Source organism: Capricornis sumatraensis, chromosome 2 (genome assembly GCF_032405125.1).
Source record: "Capricornis sumatraensis isolate serow.1 chromosome 2, serow.2, whole genome shotgun sequence".
Lineage (NCBI taxonomy): Eukaryota > Metazoa > Chordata > Mammalia > Artiodactyla > Bovidae > Capricornis > Capricornis sumatraensis.
Window position 1 is genome coordinate 107,592,858 of NC_091070.1, and position 24,134 is coordinate 107,616,991.

At 39.4% G+C, this 24,134-nt stretch overlaps 1 protein-coding gene across 1 annotated transcript in view; it reads left to right on the top strand.

Moving 5' to 3' along the window:
* The first annotated feature begins 591 nt into the window (after positions 1–591).
* RGS5 (regulator of G protein signaling 5) overlaps positions 592–24,134 on the top strand; it is a 52,425-nt gene continuing 28,882 nt past the window's right edge. The window contains exon 1 of the mRNA XM_068965758.1: positions 592–653. Within this exon, the coding sequence (XP_068821859.1) occupies positions 610–653 (44 nt within the window). The 5' untranslated portion in view covers positions 592–609. The remainder of the gene's footprint in view (positions 654–24,134) is intronic.

Sequence of the window (24,134 nt, forward strand, 5' to 3'; positions counted from 1 at the left end):
CATATTTATATAACATTTGGGATCTTGAGAACATACAGTACCTTTTTACTTGAATTTCCAGCATCCAGCTGAGTGCCTGGCACATCGTAGGGATTCACTGTATGTCCCCCAGAGTTCTCTAAAACTATTTCCTGTACTGTGAAACAAAGTTGGGCTACATGATCGGCAAGGGCCCTTGTAGTCCTAACAATCTTGTGACTTCAACACATCGGAAGTAGCCCAAAGCACTCTGCTTCATAACAAAAACCACTTCTTTGCTGTGATGGGTTCAAATTTATGAGTTAAAGCATGAACAACCTGTGCATAACTTAGGGCCTATGCCTGCCCTGGCAGAAGTGCTCTGATAAGAGCAGTTGCAAACCTAATGTGGCAGTGCCTGCCGCAGAGGAAAGATTCCAGCCTCCACCTCCCACACAAGCGCTGTTGCTCTCCAGCCTGCAATTTCCTCTCAGGCTCTGGATTGGTCCACAGAGTGACAGAGGGCTGGAAGAGAGCCTCTATATATTCCCTGGAGAAAAAGGCAGTCTCAGACGGTTTTGAAGTTTTCAAAGACTTGCTCTGCTGATAAGGACTTGTGTTCAAAGCTGAGGAGCTCAGCCATTTGCCAAAATGTGCAAAGGACTTGCAGCCTTGCCCCACTCATGCCTGGAAAGGTGAGAATGAGTTATTTTGGTTTAAGAGATGGAGATAAGGAGAATCTTCACTCAGGGGTCACTGTGGTTTGTGGCAAAACAGGTGGTTGATTGTAGACTGGGAATTGTTTCCTCTGTTAAATGACAAAGTTTTGAAAGATCTGAGCTAGGAGACTGATACAATATGAGATATAGCATACATTGTTTGTATCCAGAACATCACTTCCTCCAAGGATTTCCTCCTATTTTATAGGTGCTTGTGCAGATTCAAAAGTGTATGGTTAAGAGCATGGATTCCAACATCAAATTGCTTGGGTTTCAATCCTGGTTCCATTACTTACTATTTGTGTGGTCTTGGGTGACTTATATGAGCTCTCTGTATCTCAGGGTCCCTACTGGCAAAATGGGTCTGTGTGTCTATCTCACTAGCTGGTTATGAGGGCTGAATGAATTACTGTGTGTGAAACTCTCAGAACACTGTCTGGCACATATTAGAACTGCTTAAATGTTAACCTTTATTAATGTACGTGAACTCAGAGAGGAACACTCAGGTTTGCAATGAAGCAGAGAGGACTTCTCACTGCTCTTTGTCTTCTGGCTGGATACCATCAGAAGCAGCTAGATTGCTGGACAGAAGACAGTCCTTGGGACATAGAGATTATTTATCAGCTAACATTTTGCTTTTGTTTTTAGACAGAGGAACACCTTTGAGGCTCTGTGGTTATCCTTAGACTGGACAATATTCTAGAGGGAATCCTAAGTATCTAGACTAAGTAAACTGAAGGAGAAGAACCATCTGACTTGTTAGAGAATTTAACCCAACGGTCCTACCTGATGCAAAGAAGTAGGGTTCTCCTTTCTTAAGAATGAATTTGATTGCATTTTGTTTGATCCTACATTGTTTAAAGAAAATAAAGATGATCCTTGTACAGCCTAACTTCATTACTAAAGGCAGTGGCAATGTTTGCCTAAGAAGGTTGTGCTGTTCAGTAGATCTTACTCTATCTCTAACAAGCTCAGGTTTTCTTTTTGTCAACTTCAACCTTAGAAATAATCTCAAAATGATTTTAAAGAGGTAACATCCTAACAAATTAATTTGTCTCCAACAATACTGAAAAGTGACTGGGAATAAAGCCTACTCTCACTTTGTACTGTCAAAAGCACAGATTATTATTTTTTTTAAGATGTATGTGTATATATATATATATATTTTTTTTTTTTTAAGAGAAGTAGAACTTAAGTAATTAGTAGTGAGATGGTAATTAGGTGGGCGATATTGGCTATTGGACCAAACCTGGGGAGGGAGACAGGTTTCATTGCTGGATACCATTTACTGATCTCAGCCTATCTCTCCCTCTATAGAAAGCCCAAAACACAACACCTGGGTGAAAGACTCTTCCTAGAGCATGACATGATGCCTAATTCTTTCCTTTTCCATTTTCTCAACTCTGAGATTGCATATTTGACTTTTACCACAATTTTAACATATATCTCTAGCCCATTTATTGTTTGAAATCATGTACTTTCCTGTAATGGATAAATCTTACCTTATTAATTGATGAACTCTTTGCTCAGAATGATTAAATCATTGATCTGCTGGTCATTGTGTGATCCTATGATCTACTGCTTGGCATTTAGTGAATACTCAATAAATTTTATTGAAAGTTTGGCACTGCTACTAATATTTCCCTATTTGTTCTTATACATATGCATAATGTTTACTGAGACACATGGATTGAACATTTTTTAAATTGATTCCTATAACTGTTTCATATCTGATTCACTAATTTACTACCTATATTGTTATTGATTCATTTTATAATTTTTTTTAAGTCACAGTAAATTCTTATGCTTCAGGATATAACTAATGTTCACATCGAATATTACAGGGCAACCAAGGAGCAAGCTTTTTTTGCATCGATTACCTGAAACTTTTAAGGTATATGGTAGAATCCTGCAATTATGGTATCATATTACTTTTTTTTTTCATGATCTGTTACCATTGCAGTCATATTTCCAATTAAGTGCTACCTGTAATGTGTAATTCGGAGAAGTGGAATTGTGGAGCTGGGGAGCTGTTCGAAAATACTAATGGAAAGATTGTTTATTCTAAGGGGAAAATGATACTTGAATAAATCCAAATCTGCTTTCCTTGGCTCTACTCATAGTGGACAGATTAGGGAGTAAGGAACAGACTTAGTTTTGTCATTAACTAATTTGTGTCCATGAGCAGTTTATTTAACTTTCCTGGAATTTTATTTTCTTTCTTAGTAAATGAACGTTGGATTAGTTGTTCTATAATTTAAATAAAGTGAGATACACCTGGTTTCAGTGACTAGTGAGAGTTGCAATTAAAGGGAAGGTTTTCTTAATTTATTTCTTTCTGAAAGCTTGGAAGTCAATTAGTGAAAATCATCAAGAATTCAACCCTGTGTTGAAGTCATGGCTGTGGCAGAAGTAATCTACTCAGTGAGACTCTGACTTACAAGAAAGCAACATTTATTTCATGTAAGGGAAGCTTTAGAAAATAGTTCTTTCTCAATGTTTAGGAAAGCATTAAGCCAGAGTCAACTTTGATGTATTTGTAGAAACTATTCTCCTACTATTTATTTAGATTTTTAAGACTATTACTCATTTAAACTCAAAGTTGGCCTCAGATATTTTTATATATTTAAAAAGACCTATAATAAACATTTGAGAAATGAATGACCGCCACCCCACAACTTTTACCTTCTGTCGTACTGAGACCTAATGTTGTATGGGTGGGGATATTAGAGAGTCAATGGAAAAAGAAATGAATCAGTTGAAAGACTTATTTTTACCAGTGATATTCAACTATGAATTTTAGGCTTCTTTAAAAAATCCATTTATTTTAAGGCTCCTGAATGTCTGAACAAGTTTAATTTTTAAATATTGCTCTTCGGAAAAATATGAAAGTCTTTTGAAATGAAAAGTATTATTGTGATTCCCAGAAGTTATTACCATCATATAAAGCAACCAATGTGGTTATTATTGCTTCTGTCTGGTGGTGTTTGCTCCTGATACCAAATCTACAGTCTCTACTAAACTATATAAAGAGGAGTAAAAGAGTAATGAAGACAGCAACTACTGACTACGAATTTTCCTGAACTGTTAATAAAGTGTCATATCTGACATACATCTGATTTTGGGGGGCTGCTAATAACGAGTGTGTTTAATCCATGGTTCACACAGGTGCTTCTAGTCATCTCAAGTGTGTGGCAATGCTGGGAATTTCAGGAGCTATAGAAAGTAAATGGGGGAAGTCATGCTTCATCTTGTTGTTTATTATCATTTTACTAAACATCCAGTTTTCCCCCATCTTCTTTATGTGGGTCTAAGTGTTGACAGTTTAGAGAAGAAAGGTGCCTAATCAAGGAATCTTAAGGTTTTCAAGCCACACAGAAGAAACAAATAGAATGGATCAAGACTCCTGAGTTCACAGAATTACGTAAATACAGCTTTTTCCAAAGGCATGAGCAAATCCTTGGGCAATTTATAGAGAAAAGATAAGTACATAATGAACTGAAACACTGTAGCAATGAACTTGAATAAACGATAAATGAGTCAGAAAGGACACAGGATCATCAAAGAAGCCTAAAGAGATAGTAGAGTTTGAGATTATGCTCTCTGGGAACAAGTGTGAATTTGAAGCTTGCTGTTGCTGATAGCCGTGCAACTTACTGGCAAATATTTCAGAGAAATTCTGTAGTCTTAAGGAAGTGAATAAAGTATATAATAAAATAGGAAGGAGGTGTCCCTAAGAAAAACTTTGTTTCAATTCTTACTGATTAAACAATTTTGACTGTTTCTCTGGATCGCTTTTTAAACCTCCATACTTGCCATAGACATAAGGATAAAATATGTCTCTGGGAAATTGCAGTTCAGGTAGGGAGATAAATCTGGGCTTCTCTAGTGGCTCAGGGCTAAAGAATCTGTCTGCCACTGCAGATGTGGGTTCGATCCTGATTCAGAAAGATCCTTTGGAGAAGGAAATGGCAATCCACTCCAGTATTCTTGCCTGGGAAATCCCATGTATGGAACTGCCTGGCAGGCTACAGTCCATAGGATCACAAAAGAATCAGACACAACTTAGTGACAAAACAATAACACGGGAAATGAATAAAAATAAAGTAACCAGTAACACTCTGTTGAGAGTTCCTCCCTGTTTAGAGTTCCTCCAACTATGGAGGAACAAATGAATTGAGTGTCAAGAAGCACAAAAGTAGAGGAAGTGGGCAGGGATCTAATAGAGCTTTGGCTAGTTGTGCAAAACTGTAAGAAGTCACAGGGGACTGATGCCTAAAGTTTAAGAACTAAGCCTGAAAGGACCAAGGAGTTGGTTAGATTCAGAGAGGAAAAAGAGAGAGAAGGAAGACATTCCAGGCTAAGGGACAGGTCTCCATGTGCAAAGGCAGGGGGTGAGAGGGTCCAAATAGTCTGATTGTTGTTGTAACATCTTTGTGCAATCGGTACTGTCTCTCCCAGGCAAGCAAGGAGACAATTTTGAATTTCCAATCACAGTAAACCTCCTGTGCATCTTGTCCTTCATACTGTCTCCTTGGGACTTATCCAGTGCCCATCCACTCCGAATCTGAAGATTGAAAAGATCTGTTCATGAAAAAGATTGTCCCTTCTTTTGCCTAAAGACTCAAATTACTAAAAAGATAATCTGTATTTGGAAAGTAGTAGGCACTTAACAAATATTTTGTCGAAAGAATCCACAAATAAATGTATAGCAAGTAGAAACAGGCCTGCTTGCAGGTCATCTTGGTGATTTCTCTGTTTCCAAAAGGATTGAGAAGGACAATAGCAGTGACTTTTACACTGAAATAGGATAAAGAGTATATCTTGCAAAATAAAGAGGGATTCCTGCTAAGGGGCAGTGGATGAGATTGGAAGTAGGGGAAAAAAAGCTTTTCTATAATTTCATCAGGAAAAACCTTGTTAAAGAGGTGAATCTTTTTTTTTTTTTTTTTTGCTTCTAATGATAGCTTTTAGCAACTGGGAAACCTCATGAAATCATATCACTGTTGTTTCTCATGCAGTTCCTGTCCCACCTTCTTTAAGGAATTATAATCTGTATTCTAACTGTTGCCTCTTCCTAGTATTTCTTTCATTTGGCCTGGGCTATTTTGAAACACCAATACACAACACTTTTAGACTCCAGAATCTTAAATTTGGAAGGATCCCTGAAAGACAATCTAATTTGTTTCTCCTTCTTTAGCAAAGACTGTTATGGGATAGATGATATCTAGGGAAAGAATTTATATTTCTGGGGCCAGTGTTAATAGCTTTTGTCTGTCCTTCTGGCCGGAAAGCAAAGGAACTAAACTTGACTTAGTTCAGTCAGGATCAATCATTAGTAACAGGAAGCAGAATGTGGCTGGAGGCCAGAAGATAACAGGTTCCTATATCTTTCTTCCTTTCAAGTTCATTAGATAACATTAAACCTGCACTCTATTTTAAAGGCTGAGTCACCCAGAGGATAAAGACCATGAAAGCCTGTTTGTTTTTGACTGAGAAAATAACTCCTAAGTTTACACATTTCAGGGATATTAAAGAAAACCCAGAATAAGAAAGGATGTAAATCCACAGTCTGTATTCCCTGCCTTAACATCAGCAATGTAGTGGAGTGAAAAAATGGACATGGTGACTCCACCTCTATTACTTCCTTAGTTGTATAAACTTGAAAATCTAAGCCTCTCTGAGCTTCATATCCTTATCCATAAATGAGGATATTTATCTTGCTAAGGAGAGATGCTATAAATAATAAATGAAATAATATAAGGTAACTAGGTTTTTGTAAGCAGACGACTATTAACAATTGAATTTCCCTCTGTCCTCCTTTCCCTCTTTGTGTGTTTGTGTGTATGTTTGTGTATTAGTCTCTCAGTCGCGTTCACTCTTTGAGACCTTATGGACTTTAGCTGCCAGGCTTCTCTGTCTATGGAGTTCTCCTGGCAAGATTACTGGAGTGGGTTGTCATGGCCTCCTCCAGGGGATCTTCCTGACCCAGGGATGAAACCCTGGTTTCCTGCATTGCAGGCAGATTCTTTGTGGTCTGAGCCACCAGGGAAGCCCTTCCTTCTTTATGGGTAGTCAGAAAAAAATCATAATCTCATTTTTAAAAACAATAATGATGAGTTTGCATTATAGCATACTATTTTTACCATTTCACCCGTAATTCTTTCAGCAGGTATCCCTTTGCAGAACTCTTAACAAAACATTAAAAACCATGATTATACTGACAAATTAACAACTCTTTAATATCCTTACATATTCAGTAAGTATCCCAATATCTTCAGTGATCTTTTGGTAGTTGGATTGTTTGACCCCTCAGAGTCTAAATGAGAGTCACACATCTTGGGGGGCTGCAATTAAATTTTATTATTAGACTGATAAACACTAGTAATTAATTTCATGCACTGAAAGAATGGAGCCTTTTTTTTAAATAAATTTTTATTTTTACTTTATTTTTCTTTACAATACTGTATTGGTTTTGCCATGCATTGACATGAATCCACCACGGGTGTACACGAGTTCCCAAACATGAACCCCCCTCTCACCTCCCACCCCATATCATCTCTCTGGATCATCCCTGTGCATCAGCCCCAAGCATGCTGTATCCTGCATCGAACATAGACTGGCGATTTGTTTCTTACATGATAGTATACATGTTTCAATGCCATTCTCCCAAATCATCCCACCCTCTCCCTCTCCCTCAGAGTCCAAAAGTCCGCTCTACACATCTGTGTCTCTTTTGCTGTCTCACATACAGGGTCATCATTACCATCTTTCTAAATACCATATATATGTGTTAGTGTCGGAGAAGGCAATGGTAACCCACTCCAGTGCTCTTGCCTGGAAAATCCCATGGATACTGTATTGGTGTTTTTCTTTCTGGCTTACTTCACTCTGTATGATCAGCTCCAGTTTCATCCATCTCATTAGAACTGATTCGAATGGAGTCTTAACCATGGGACTGCCAGGGAAGTCTCAGGCTAGTGTTCTTCCTACAATTAACCAGGCTCTAACTGCAGAAAGGTTCTTCTTGCAAATGTCCTTTAAGGACCCCTAGAAACTGAGAGACAAGTATCTTCTACCTGGTGGGTGTGGGTTGCCATTTCCTTCTCCAGGGATCTTCCTGGCCCAGGGATTAAATTCACATTTCTTATATCTCCTGCATTGGCAGGTGGGTTCTTGACCCCTAGCACCATCTGGAAGCCTGGGACACAGTAGCTGTCTTAGTTTGGAGTGGTTTGATAGAGTGGCGTGCAGTGAGGCATCCACAGTTCTTAAGCAAGCTGACCTGAGGGGTCTGTCTCATGTGCCCTTTCTCCCACCTCTCACATTCCTTTATTAATTGCAGGAAGCTGCTCCTTGGGCTCCCCATTGACTCTTCTCCATCAAATCATGTTTACTAAGCTCCTACTCTGTGCTACACACCACGCCCAGGGCTGGAAGCCTGCTGGTGCACAAATCCTTTCTCTATTCTACTTCTGAACAGTGAGGAAACTATCCCATCTTTCCTGAGGTACTGTTGAACTGAGGTTGAATCCTGAGGTTCACACACAAGTCACCCTCCCCTCAAGACTGAAGGAGCAACCCCAAGTGACCACCCAGGCACCAATACCACAGAGACCCCAGGGTCACACACTGAGATTGATTCAGAGCCTCTTCAGTCTCTCCTGATCAATGGGTTTCCTGCTTTTATTTCTCTTTTTACTTTCAATTAAATACAAAAGGCTATGTAACACGTGGAAATGATACTGGGTGGGGAATCCAGGGATTCTGAGCTGTAACCTTAGGTTTTACTAAATAGCAGAGGTTACATCATCAATCAATCCCTCCCTTCCTCCTCCTCATTATTGTATTTGTAAAAGGCTGAGAAATCCAATTATATAGTCCTCTGCACTCCTTCCAACTCCACTACTTCATTGTTCTTGATTTGGACACTGTGTATACTGAAGAAAGATTGTACTTTTATTCTAATTTTCTACACTTCTCAGGTTCTACAGAAAGGCCTAGGAACTAAGTTCTCAATATATTATAGCTTGAAAGCATCAATTAAAAGTATGCATTTTTCTTCTAGTCACTTAGGATGTCAATGGACTAAATTCAGTACCCTATGTTTCTTAAAAAATATTTGTACCAAATTCAGAATAAACTCCTAGTTTATGAAAAACATATAAGTAGTGAAAAGTGACTTGCTCTTTATTTTGGTGAATTCCATGAAAGAAACAAATGGTTTCGGATTCTTACACAATTCAAGGGTGAATCAGGATCAGAGACCATGGATTCTAACAATCTAAAATTCCTGGGCAGTTGACCCCTGAACCACTCGAGGGTTATGGGCACCAACCTCCTTGGAATGAAGAATCCACTGGCTCCTCTGGATCCATGGTTTTGCCTCTTTGCTCACTCAGCCATCTGCTGATGGTGTGGTACTGTAGTACTCACTACTGAAAAAAAATCCACATCTAAGTTCAAATCCTTGTCGTTCAAGGGTATTTTGCTCACAGTTAATTTAGGTCTCTCTCATCTCTGGAGTACAAGTTCCTCAAGATCGGGGAGCAAAAGTGAAATAAAGACACAAACACACCTCACCTTTGGTGCGCGGTGCTCCTGACTGCTTTCACACTGTGTCACGAGTTCCTCCAGTGAGTGGAGTTGGTGGCCCACTCAGGCTCTTCTGAAAGCTGCCCAGAAAGAGACTCATCCTTTGACTTAACAGTGAGTTTCCATCCTGAGGCTGCCATGAAGTGAAGTTCCAGTGTTAGTCAAGTGTTAGTTGCTCAGTTGTGTCCGACTTTTTGCAAACTCATGGACTGTAGTCCACTAGGTTCCTCTCTGTCCATGGGTTTTCCAGGCAAGAATACTGGTGTGGGTAGCCATTCTCTTCTCCAGGGGAACTTCCCAACCACAGAATCGAACCTGGGTCTTCTGCATTGCATGGAGATTCTTTACTGTCTGAGCCACTAGGAAGGCTGCAATAAGAAGGGTGAATCGGGGTTTCTTGGCTTTCATATAATGAGCCAATTCTCATCTACCAGTTGAGTAGATTATGGAGTACAGGCAGTTCTCAAAGTGGCATGAATATTGCTTCTGACTGCATGAATCCAGGTCAGGCACATGTATGCAGAGTGACTGCAATTTCTGACTAGAATGAGGACATATACCTTGCCTGTAGACCAGGCATTAGAAATTGGGCCTTTCTTGGAAAATATGCAGATGAGGCCAGCTGAATCATAGCATACATGCATCACCAACACAGCTAAGGCACATGTGACTTTAGGCTTAATCACTCTGACCATCATTCTCTTGGAAAGTCCAGATGAGATGTTTCCTTACAAAACATAGTATTCAGTTGGCACACTGAGATAAAATACCTTGGCCGGACATTCCTTCTCTTTCAAAAAGGAAATATTGCAAGATTGAAAAGATTCAGCTAATGCTTTGGTTGTCAGTTCAGTTCAGTCCCTCAGTCATGTCTGACCCTTTGCGACCCCATGAATCGCAGCACGACAGGCCTCCCTGTCCATCACCATCTCCCGGAGTTCACTCAGACTCATGTCCATCGAGTCGGTGATGCCATCCAGCCATCTCATCCTCTGTCGTCCCCTTCTCCTCCTGCCCCCAGTCTCTCCCAGCATCAGAGTCTTTTCCTATGAGTCAACTCTTTGCATGAGGTGGCCAAAGTACTGGAGCTTCAGTTTTAGCATCATTCCTTCCAAAGAAATCCCAGGGTTGATCTCCTTCAGAATGGACTGGTTGGATCTCCTTGCTGTCCAAGGGACCCTCAAGAGTCTTCTCCAACACCACAGTTCAAAAGCATCAGTTCTTCGGTGCTCAGCCTTCTTCACAGTCCGACTCTCACATCCATACATGACTACTGGAAAAACCATAGCCTTGACTAGAAGGACCTTAGTTGGCAGAGTAATGTCTCTGCTTTTGAATATACTATCTAGGTTGGTCATAACTTTCCTTCCAAGGAGTATCTTTTAATTTCATGGCTGCAGTCACCATCTGCAGTGATTTTGGAGCCCCCCCCCCCAAAATAAAGTCTGACACTGTTTCCACTGTTTCCCCATCTATTTCCCATGAAGTGATGGGACCGGATGCCATGATCTTCGTTTTCTGAATGTTGAGCTTTAAGCCAACTTTTTCACTCTCCTCTTTCACTTTCATCTAGAGGCTTTTTAGCTCCTCTTCACTTTCTGCCATAAGGGTGGTGTCATCTGCATATATGAGGTTATTGATATTTCTCCCGGCAATCTTGATTCCACCTTGTGTTTCTTCCAGACCAGCATTTCTCATGATGTACTCTGCATATAAGTTAAATAAGCAGGGTGACAATATACAGCCTTGACGTACTCCTTTTCCTATTTGGAACCAGTCTGTTGTTCCATGTCCAGTTCTAACTGTTGCTTCCTGACCTGCATATAGATTTCTCAAGAGACAGGTCAGGTGGTCTGGTATTCCCATCTCTTGAAGAATTTTCCACAGTTTATTGTGATCCACACAGTCAAAGGCTTTGGCATAGTCAATAAAGCAGAAATAGATACCTGGTTGTAGATACCTGATAATCAGTAGGCTTCATAAATAGCAAATAAGGCTAAGACCATTATTCTATATTCTGCATGCTTTCCTTTCTCTTTTCCAACTGCTTCTGCAGACACTTCTCAAAACAATACCTAACCCATTAGATAAAATACCACTTGGAATCCTAAACTCTACATTCTAGAAAGATGTTAGAACTATCATATTAGACTCAGAAGAAGAGAAGAGACAAAATATAATACTTGAAAAATGTGAAGTGATAGACTGCATAAGTGCTCAGTATTGGTAGTGAACTGAGTGGAGTTGTTTTGTCAAGCTACTACTGTTTGACAAATTTTGTGAAGACCATATGTTTCTTGATGAGGCACTTGTCTGTTATAATTCAGGACGTTTAGAAAGAATCAAGATGTTTCATTAACAAAGTACTTTGTTGTATTTGGTAACTTAAATAATAGTTTTCAAGAGATACCTGGATCGACAGGAGCATGGAACTGAATGACCTGTGCACTTTGGGACAAGGTCAACAGTGCATCACAAGACTTGCAGACTTTGCCAGAAGAGCCCACTGTCTAAGGTTGGTGCTTTCTGACGACAAGTTTCCAGAGTCTTGGACTTTGTTTCTGAATCTCCCAATGCCAAATAGTATATCACTTGAACACACACATGCATGCTTGTGCACATGTGCACACCTACACATACCTGAATGTTTTATGACTTGGAGAAAAGATGGCTTGGTTGAATCAGAGATCCATGTAGACAGCTTAAAAGTGTCTGCATTGTCTAGGAGGAAGCTTTTTTTTTTTTTTTTCATATAGATGCATTGTAGATCAATGGGGATTTTTTTTTCTCTTCACAGGTTGAATTTTACACTTTTTCCTTTAGCTGGCAACAGTGAAGAAAAACACTTTCTGTAACTTGGGATTGTCTCAAAATTCAAATTTGACAATTTGAAAAGCCTTACATTATTTTTTTCCAATTGCCTTCTAGTTTTTATCTTCCAGATCTTCTAAGAATAGCTTAACCTTTGTCTCCCTTCCTGGTTCAGACAGGGTCTTGTTTGCAGTTATGTTGAAATGTGAGTGCAGATGGCTGGACTGCAGCTGAAGGAAAGGAATATGTAGCTTTCACTAGCTACTTAAGGAACATATTTTGTCAAATAGATGCCAGCTTAAGAGAATGAAAAAGACAAGTTTAGCAAAGACAACCAACAATTGTGACAGTTGTAGAATTGAGTGTCTAGCACAATTTTGGTTATGTATACACACATAATAAAGGCTGAGTGATTCAGATTCATAGATTCTGCCCCTTGAGATGAGAAGTGATGTCACCAAATTCTTTGGTGACTTGTCCAAGACCACATAGCTAGTTACAGTCGCAGATACTTCAGGGTCTCTGGATTTACCTGCCCATTTCATTTTGTCTGATGAACTTTAATTTATGAATTTTGTGTCTACACTTTTAAAATATCTATTTTTACACAAGGCATCATCTTTCAAAAGGTGTTAATTAGGAAACAAACTGTAATCTTTAAGAAAAAAATGATTTAAAAAAACTTCTATGCCTATAGCTGCTAATTACAACATCTGAACTCACAAGAGAGGTGATATAGCATAGTAATTAAGAGCTCAGGAGTTCTGAGTCACAGAGAGATTAAATGATCTGCCCACTTAATTGAAGATCTCACTTAGTTGAAGATCTCTCTTCAACTCCTGAGCTCTTAAGTGAGATGGGCTTGACTCATTTACTGGCTGATTTTGGGGCAGATCATTTAATCTCTCTGTGACTCAGTTTTGTCATGTACAAGATGGAAACAATATTTATACTTCCCTCAGGATTGTTATAAACACTAAATAGGGTTATGTATTATATGGATACAGTAAAACATTTAGTTACCTGCGGAACATGTGCTTTCTCTAACTGTGTGATTTCTCTTAGTTATTTTTATGTTGAAAGACCCTTGCAGCCAAATCAGAAGAGTCTGCATCCAAAAATTACCTTCATCTCCCTACAGAGTTAAACAAAAAGTATGGAAAAGGGAATCAAATGGAAGGACACACTGCAAAAAAAATTTTTTGACAGCAAATGAGACAGCAGGTAAGAGGGAGCAGGAGAGAAGGAGGATCACAGGTGACACCTCTGAGGTTGATAGAACAAATGGACTACTGGCAGAATATGTTTGCCTAGGGTAGGTAATGAGGTTATTCCTCTTCACCTGGTCTTACCTGGTCTTCTCCTTTGGGAAATCTCAGATGCTGTCAAGTTGGAACACCTTATCCTGACTTTCCTGATAGTTTTATAGTTACCAAATTAACTCGATTAAAATGGCAACCCACTCCAGTGTTCTCCCCTGGAGAATCCCAGGGACGGGGAAGCCTGGTGGGCTGCCGTCTAGGGGGTCGCACAGAGTCGGACACGACTGAAGCGACTTAGCAGCAGCAGCAGAAAAAAAAAAAAAAACTAACTGTAAATGCTATATGCAAGACTCTAGAGGAAAAAAAAAGACCCTAGATAATAACTCCTAGAGAGTTACACCATAATAATGAAGCCAACAGGACACTATGTCTGGTTTGAGCTTTGGGGGCTAAGAGAGAAGGAGCAAGATTAGAGAAGAACAACTTGTCCAGGGACGAAATTTAGATAACTAAATGTTGACATATAGACTTCTAACTTAGTAACTCCTATCTCAATAAACACACAATTGGAGGAATCCCTATTCACCAAGTCAAGATGTATGAGTACCTCAGGTCAGAATTCATTGCTCATTGGGAGAAAAATGAGGGCATGCTCTAAGGATACTGGAAAGAAGTTTCCAAGATTATGCCCCTGTGATATATCCATGGACCTCAAAAGTTTCTTTGGAACTTTTAGAAAATATATGACAAAAATGGAGACTTCCATATTAAACTTTGGGACAGATCTCTGGGGAACCTGGGAGAAGGAAAGGGAGACAGTACCTGCTTTTGGGATCCAAACCAATAACATCTCCTCCCTGGTCACACAGGAGTCCAGCTAAATGATATGTCCTCAAACCCCAACCCTCTGAGAAGCCTTCTCTTTTCTCCCTCAAAGATAAACTGATTTTCCATCCATTGAACCCTCAGAGCTTTTCATCTTCCTTGTATTTTGCATTAATTCCTAAGCAGCTTTCCTCAGATTCAACTTTAGCTGGGTATTTGACATGACCTAACTTAATTCTTATTCTAACCCTGCAAGGTAGATATTATTAACATCACTATTTTGCCAATAAAGAAGCACAGATGAGTTAAATGTTTGGCCCAAGGTCAGATGATACACTCCATGCACTGATATACTGAGTTCTGGCGTGCCAGTTTCAAACATGGGACTGTTCTACCATGTCATAGCTGCATCCAAATAAAGCTATGTATATAGTTGGCCCATAGTCCCTGGAGGTTCTACAGATTCAACCAATCAGGGATCAAAAGAAAGTCAGACAGAGAAACACAAATATCATACGATATCACTTATATGTGGAATTTAAAAAAAAAAGAGTACAGATGAACCTATCTACAAAACAGAAATAGACTTACAGATGTAGAAAACAAACTCACGGTTACTATGGGGTTAAAGGTGAGGGATAAATTGGGAGATTGAGATTGACACATACACGGTAATATATATAAAACAGATAAGTAATAAGGACCTACTGTATAGCACCGGGAACCCGACTCAATACTTTGTGATGGCCTATATGGAAAAAGAATATTAAAAAGAGTGGATATATGTATACATATAGCTGATTCACTTTGCTGTACAGCTGAAACTAACCCAACATTGTAAATCAACTATACTCCAAAACATTTTTTTAAAGTATTTGAAAAAAATCCAGGAAGCTCTAAAAAAGCAAAACTTGAATCTACTGCATGCTGGCAAACTATTTTCATAGCATTTATATTGTATTCACAACTATTTACATGACATGTACTTTGTATTAGGTGATATAAGTAATCTAGAGATGATTTAAAGTATATAGGAGAATGTGTATAGGTTATATGCGAGTACTACACCATTTTATATGAAACTTGAGCATTTGCAGAGTTTGATATCCATAGGAAGTAGGGGGTGACCCTGGAACCAGTCTTCCATGGATACCAGGGGCAACTGTGCACACATCTTCTTTCTAAAATGGGAACTGCTTAAGGTCTGGAATAATCTCTTAATAATTTTGAAAGCATTCTTCGTACTGTCTGGTATGGTGCCTGACACACAGTGGTTACTCTATTAGAGCCTGATAAGTGAACGGATAAATGAATTTGTGAAGCAATAAATAGATAATTCTTAAAGATAGAAATCTTGAGAATAATAGGGTATTATTACAACATATTGAGGAAAGGAGAGAAGAAATGGTCTGAAACGTACTTCTATACTTCAGACAAGTAACAGTCCTCTTACTCCTCATGGTTATGTCATTGCTTTGCTGCACACATAATAATTTGGCAAAGACAAATGTTGGCCAAGTGTTCTTATAATCTGAGCTAATGAATTTTTGTCTATTGTATAAATTCATTACCAGAGAACACATTAATTCTGAGAATCATAGTTTTACTAAGTGATGTCATTTATATGTTTATGTTCATCAAGTTTTAAGTAGATTTTACTTTACTTCTCTTTCTTTCCCTTCTTTTCCAGTACCCCTTATTGCCACCTTTGTTTCCTGCTTTTGTAAGATATAAAACCACTAGAGTCCATGGGCAGCTAGAAAATTTCATTCTAGAAAGCCCTTCTTTATAATTTAATGCAGAATGAGATGGAGATGTTCAAAAGACATGGTCACATCAGTGTTCAGAGATGCTCTCGTGGGAATGGCTTCTGACCCCTCCACCTTTGGAACTCAAAATAAACCACAAATTTCTGTCTTCCTCAACTTGAAGACCATTTTCCCACTGTTTATTATCTGGCTTCCAAACTGAATTACAAAAAGTCCAGAAATCCTGCCAACAATATTTCTAATAAGACAGAGAATTGAAGGTCAAAGGGGGTAAAAAAGCCCTCTACTCTGTCTGTCTTGTCCCCTCCACTGTCTCATTACCCCTAATAACCTACTCTGAATGATGACTATGTCAGAGACAGGCCATAAAAGCATGGGAATTTTCTCAATTTCCATGGGAATCCTCGTGTAGGGTGTAACCAGTGCTTGGGAAAAACAATGCTATTATTTTTTTTTCATTTTAAAATAGCAGCACAAGGCTGGTGATATTCTAATATAACTCTCAGCTGTGGGAGGCAGCAGCAAAGGTCTCCCAATTTGCTTTCTTTGTCTCTCTGTGGGATTGTTGCCCAGAAATGTATATTCTCTATGCTTTCAGAATGAGTTGCATTATTTCAAGGTGGAAACCTTCTAAAAGGAGCCTATCTTGTATGTTAATCAAAAGGACCTTTGTTGAATTCTATTCTAGTCTGTTTATTCAATAAGCATTTTTTTTCCAAAAACCAGGTGCAAGGTGCTTGATAGGATAGTAGAACAAACACGGTAGAACAATAATAGTAATAAGCAATATTTAAGGAATATTTAGTATGTGGTAAGAGCTCTCCTAGGGGCTCCCCAGTTGGCCCTAGTAGTAAAGAACCCTCCTGCTGATACAGGAGACATAAGAGATGTGGGTTTGATCCCAGGGTCAGAAAGATCCCCTGGAGGAGGGCATGGCAACCTACTCCAGTATTCTTGCCTGGGGTATTCCATGGACAGAGGAGGCTGGTGGGCTACATGTCCATAGACTCACAAAGACTCAGACATGACTGAAGCAACTTAGCACACAAGTGCTCTCTAATGCCTTGACATATTTAGCTCCATTATATACATATATATATATATATATAGGTATAATGCTTGGGAAAGATTGAGGGCTGGAGAAGAAGGGGTGACAGAGGATGACATGGTTGGATGGCATCACCGACTCAATGGACAGAACTTTGAACAAACTTCAGGAGATAGTGAAAAATGGAAGCCTGGCATGCTGGAGTCTATGGGGTTGCAAGGAATAGGACATGACTGAGCAAATGATCAACATATATAAACATATGTATATACACATAAATGAGGTAGGAACTATATTATCACTATATTATAGTATCAATATATTAATCAACTATAGTATCATTAACTATATTATATTATCAACTATATTATCAACTATATATTAACTATATTATATTATCAAATATATTATCAATTTTATGTAGAAAATTGGAAGCTTAGAATTTAAGTAACTTGCTCAAAGTCACTTAGCTAGTAAGATAATATAAACAAACTAGTATATACTTGTACTTTTATCCTTTACACCACCCTAGGAGTTAAAGCAACTTTAAAGTACTTAATTATTTTCAAGATGCTTTGGGAGACCAAGGAAATAAAAAATGGTCGCCACCCTCAATGAGCTTGTTATCTCACTGGGAGTACATATACATGGAACTCTTAGATATGCATTCATGAGAAACTAGAGTAATTTGCTGAAAACGTGCTGTCCATAAGTTCAGCCAAAGAAAAGCATTCTATCCTTTGCTCCGTAACTTACTGGAAATCTAAGGATAAGATCTTATACAAACCTCAGTGTTTTACTTTTAAAATAAGGAAAAAACAAATTCAAAGCTCTGTAAGGTCCATCAAATATTCTTCAGTTTTGTGATCTGATGTTAGAGAAGAGATAAATCATTACAGACTGGGGTAGTTACAGAGGTTTCAGGGTTTAAAAAATGAGATGATTCTGGTCTTACAGCATTAGGAGAATTTTAATTGTCACGTGAGTGGAAGAAGGCAGAGATTGTGTGCTTGGGGGTTAAAGAGTTGGCCATTGGGATTAGGTACACAAGTAGTTGTGGGGAACCAAGGGAAAGAAACTTAGAAGTGGAGGACTTTAGAAGCAAGAAAGTGATGTTTGAAATTGATACAGTTGATCAGAGATACTCCAAAGTGTGGTCCTGGGAGCAGAGAATTTATATATTTGGCCCCACTTCAGACCTCTTGAATGAGAAATTCTGGGATGGGTCTGAGAAATCTGTGTTTTAACCAGACATGCTGGTGACTGGGGTGCATATGCAAGTTTGAGAACCATCGTAAATACTAGAGAGCCATTACAAACAAGGAGAAAATCGTTTGTACTCTGGTAGTGAGTGTAGGATACATTCAAATGGAAAGACAGAAATCGTGAGGTGGGAATCCTAGTTCAGGCCTGGAGAAAGGTGCCAAATTTCGATATGGAGAAGAAAAGACACATGTAAAAGAATTTTCTAGGAAAATTGAACAATATTTGTGACAGATTAGCTATAGCAAATGAAGAAGACAAACAGTCAAATGTGAATCAGAGAGTTTATAAATTATGAGGAGAACATTCTAATTACAGATAAACATGGGATGCTGGGAAAATCAGTCCTGAATATTCATTAGAAGTACTGATGCTGAAGCTGAAACCCCAATACTTTGGCCACCTGATGTGAAGAACTGACTCATTTAAAAGACTCTGATGCTGGGAAAGATTGAAGGCAGGAGGAGAAGCGGATGACAGAGGATCAGATGGTTGGATGGCATCAGCGACTCAGTGGACATGAGTTTGAGTAAACTCTGGGAGTTGGTGATGGACAGGGAGGCCTGGTGTGCTGCAGTCCGTGGGGTGTCAAAGAGTTGGACACAACTGAGTGACTGAACTGAACTGAACTGATGAGATGTTGGGAAAGATGGAAGAGAAAAGGAATCCATGATACCATTCACAAGTCATTTCACATCTCAAGTCCTGGCTTTCTCATTTATATTCTCAAGATGTTGAGTATGATGATCCCAAAGTCTTAGTTTATAATAGCTAAAGAAGATATTAGAGGTTTTCTCACTAAACTTGTTTCCTTCCTCTCTCCTTGTTTTTGACTGAAGACAAGAGAACTTAAATTTCTTAAGCTCACCCAGCAAATTAGTGACAGAGTTGAGAACAGGGTTTAGTCAATGGCTAATGTTACTGTTTACTATTTCTTTCCTAAGTTTCCTTCCTACTGTTATATGTTGGCAGTTGTCATTTTTGTGTGTAAATAAGCTAGACATGTTCCTTTGTTAGCAAGGAGTTAGTAAATAATAATAATACTCGTCTCTGTCATTTATGGATTACATTGTCTGTGCTAGGCAATACTATAAGCATCTCATATAAAATAACTAATTTCATCACCATGAAAAACTTTTGAGGTAGGTATCATTATTATCTCTAGTTTATAAACGACAAAACTGAGGCAAGGTAAGGTTTAGAAATCTGCCAAAAGTCACACACATAGTAAGATAAATCTGGTCAGTTTGACTTCAAACTTCATTCCCTTAACCACTGTGCTATACTGGCTATTGCCTTTTAGGAAAAAAATTGCTTAATTTTGGCATTAGCCCCATTCTCCTGGGAAGAGTTTCACTTCACTTTCTCTCTCAGAACAGCCTCTTTGACCTGTATCCTACTTCTTAGCAAATTCTTTCAGTTATATAACAGAGGTGGGAGTTTTGCCACAGTTAGGAGTTGGGTATTTTCTCTGCCAAGGGCAGGGGAAAGATTGAACAAAATCCAACATGTTGCTTGTGACTATAATAAAGAACTCGAGATCTGGAAAGTATCTTATGAAATCATCTGGACCGATCCAGATGTCATATGACTTAGAGCTTATCCAAAACAGCTGGTTTTGTCTTTTCTTGGTGAATTTTCTTCAGCAATGGAAAGTTGGCCACATTTAGTTCAGTTTCCATGGTTTCATCAACCATATGGTGAGTAAGTTCTCTTGAACGCTTCCTGGTTTTTTTTTTTTTTTTTAAGGGTTTTTTATCACACTTATAGAAGGATGACTTTTGAACAATTTTCAAAAGGCAGATATTATTCACGATTCAATGGACATGAGCAAACTCTGGGAGACAGTGGAGGACAGAGGAGTCTGTCTGGCATGCTACAGTCCATGGGGTTGAAAAGAGTCAGACACAATTTAGTGGCTGAACAACAACATTGTTATTTATATCTTTCTTTTTTGAAGCATCATAATGCCTTGAAGTTATTCCAAGAATCCTTGCTTGTGTCTGGGTATTAGGCTTGAGTGAAGCCGGGAGCTCCGGGACTAAAAAGGTCAAGTCTCATTATGAGCACCATATAGCTGTCCCTCTCTATGATCCTGGCATTTCCCTGGAGTCCCACAAATGTGTTTTTGTGGCAGGGTAGAGTAGGGGTGTTGATTAGCTAGAGAACCCTAAACCAGAGTCCTGTAAACTTGTCTCAGAGGTTCTGTCTTTCCCCCTCTGTTTCTCTGCCTCTTTCTTTATCACTCATCAAAAGCAACATTTCTGTTGAGGATCAAGCCAGTGTATCTCCCCTGCAAGTTTAGGGTCTTCGAAAACAAAAGCTAGAAATGAGATATTATCTTCAATCAATACCTGCTTTTGGCCTTACAACACAATTCCCTCAGAAGTAAGAGAGCACAAATCCCTACCTCCCTTCTTGAAAATCAGAAGAAAAACTATCAGTATAGACAAAAAAGCATGAACTAACACCTCAATTCATTAATATTTTATATGTTATCTTTGTTATTTTTAAGAGTTGCTGCAGGCCACTTGTTCTCTGCCTGTGCATCGTGAGGAGGGAACTCTTGCCCACAGCTAGAGTCCTTGCACCTAGATTCAGGGATCATGCGATTAGAATGAAAGGCCAGTGACACTTGGAAATATCAGGGGTGTGGAGAGATAGAGTGTGCTTCTCCCTCAAGTGATGGAGGAAGGCAACACATCACCAGGCTCTATCGATCTTCCCATGCCCAGCCTGCATTTGACCGACAGGGAGCAAACAAAGGTCCTGCAAAGACAGACATTCCCCAGCTGCCTCTAAGTGAGTGAGGGCCTCACTTTCTGTTTTCATCATTACTTTGCAGCCCAAATATCTTCCTGGCTTTCAACATGGAGCTTTCCTTCTATCTTCCCCAGTATAGAATCACCAGAAATTGCTTCTGACTTTTCCCAGTTCTCACGCTTTAGTATCTTTGTGATTTCACCAGGAAAGTAGTGTTTATGGCATATAATTCACTCCTCCCAGGAAGAGAAAATGAGCTTAATGAAATCAAATACTAATATCCCAGAAGTTAAGAGTAACTGCTATAAACTGTAATACTAGGCGAAACAAGATGGGTGTTACTTAAGTAAAGATGATAATGATGGTTACCGTGCACTGCATGCCATTTATGTCTAGGAACTGGGCTAACTTTTGCCTGCATCATTTCATACACACCACATGGAAGCTTTTTACAGCACATATGTAGTAATGTTTTCCTCATTTTACAAATGATGTAACTGAGGCCAAGAGACATTATTTAACTTGCCTATGATGCCATAGATTATAAGTGGCTATTGAAAACTAGCCTAAATCAACTTATTCCTGTCACTCTTAGGTTCTTTTTGTAGATAATTGTAGCTAGCTATTACTGGTTAGTGGTGGATGATGCTTAGTTCTTTCTGCACAGCTTCACTGCTGCTGCTGCTGCTGCTAAGTCACTTCAGTCGTGTCCGACTCTGTGAGACCCCATAGATGGCAGCCCACCAGGCTCCCCCGTCCCTGGGATTCTCCAGGCAAGGACACTGGAGTGGGTTGCCATTTCCTCCTCCAGTGCATGAAAGTGAAAAGTGAAAAGTGAAAGTGAAGTCGCTCAGTCGTGTCCGACTCTTCGCGACCCCATGGACTGCAGCCTACCAGGCTCCTCCGTCCATGGGATTTTCCAGACAAGAGTACTGGAGTGGGGTGCTATTGCCTTCTCCGGCACAGCTTCACTACCAGCTTATAAAAACATATGTATAACGAAACCCAATGTTCCATACTTACTCAGCCATATAATTGTTAACATTGGTGCAAAATATTTATACAACTTGTTCTGTACTTTTAATAAAGGCTTATTCTTTGTGCTCTGACTATAACTTGCAGGAAAATTCCACTCTGACAATAAAATTCTGAGCTGGGATTCTTTTCATTTTTTTTAATTTTTAAAGTTTGTTTTTGGCCGTGCTGGGCCCTCATTGCTGCACAGGCTTTTTTTAGTTGTGGCGTGAAGGCTCCTCATCTCAGTGGCTTCTCCTATTGTGGCACACGGGCTCTGGATGCGCAGGCTTCAGTAGCTGGGGCACAGGGGCTCCCCGGCTCTAGAGCATGGGCTCAGTATTTGTAGCACATGGGCTTAGCTGCTCCTCAGCATATGGGATCTTCCCAGATCAGGGATCAAACCTGTGTCTCCTGCATTGGCTGGCTACCAGAGAAGCCCCTGAGGTGGGATTCTAATACCTTTGTAGCTGGTATCAGTCAACAAGAAACCTCTGAATCAAGGGGATAGAGGATGACTTAGGAATGAAGTCACAGGTGCCATCTCTAAGTGTGAAGAGCTATTTACATCCTTATAACCTTTCTATGGGGTGGATGTGAGTTTCCACAATAGTATCACCAGTACAAATGAACTGACTATCATTGTGACTGCAGAGAGCCCATTCTCTAATGAACAAATCTATGAGTGAAAAGTCACTTCTAACGTGCTCTGGTAATTGACAAGGCATCTGGTGGGGCCTGCCCTCTGTAAGGACAGCTAAGGCACCTATAGCGGCCACCCCTGGACCGTGGTCTTTTTCACAAGCCTGCTGACCACTGTAATTAGGGCAAATAGTCAAAGGTAATGCTTACACAGTGTCACACGGTAGCAATTACAAGCAGCTGAAAGTTTTCATTTCACTGTTTGGATTCCTGATTTTGTGTTTGTCTCACCCAGCTGAAACGTAAACTCTGTGAGAAGATCTTGTCTTTGTGTTTCACAAGAATTTCAAAACCTGTAATAGTCTATGGTACATGGCAAGCATTTAATAAACATACTTTTAATTTGTTGAATAAATAAGTGAGCAAAAGGAGACTCAACTAAGGCCAGTCTTTTCTATCTCAATGTGAATCTATGAAATAAAGTCAGTCGGCTTGTAGATGAGATCCATAGTCTTACTGCAGGTTGCCTGTCTAGGGCCCTAATACTGAGTTAATCTGGGGCAGTTATTTGAACATAAGAATGAAAGTAGCTGTTATTACAAGAACTTACTGAAAGAAGAGGTTGTGTGCGTGTGTGCATGTGTGTGCTGTTGTGTCTGACTCTTTGTGACCCCATGGACTGTAGCCAGTCAGGCTCTTCTGTCCATGGGACTTTTCAAGGCAAGAATTACTGGAGTGGATTGCTATTTCCTTCTCCAGGGGATCTTCCCCACCCAAGGATCGAACCAATGTCTTGGGACCCCTGCATTAGCAGGCGGATTCTTTACCACTTGAGCCACTTGGGAAGCCCAAATGAAGAGATCAGAAAACATTAAATGTTGAGAGGTCACAATAGACAAATGTAACTTCTATGCATCCATGCATCCATTGGGCACAACCGACGCTGTCAATTCAATTTTCTTTTAGCCATCTTATAGTGTGACAGTACTGGCTATTTAATTCATTTAATATAAGTGAAAACTTGAAAGCACTACCAGGGATGATTCAACTGTGTCTGGAAATGGAGCTGTCATTTTGGAGTTATATCCTAATGCATGAGTAATAATAATACTGTGCATGCTTTAGCATTTTCTTCATCATTCTATCATTTGGACCACTAAGGAGTATTTCATATTAAGTAACCCAGAGTCATTTTCCATAAAGTATCATACTAATAATATATGTCAGGTAAAAAAAATAAATGCAAGCTTTAACATGGTATCTCAATGCATTAGTAAATTACTCTTCCACTTTCTGATAAGCAATGAGTGGATTTTCTTTAGTTCAGATAGAAGAAGAAGGTTCGGAGAAGCCAATGGCACCCAACTCCAGTACTTTTACCTGGAAAATCTCATGGACAGAGGAGCCTGGAAGGCCGCAGTCCATGGGGTCACTAAGAGTTGGACACAACTGAGTGACTTCACTT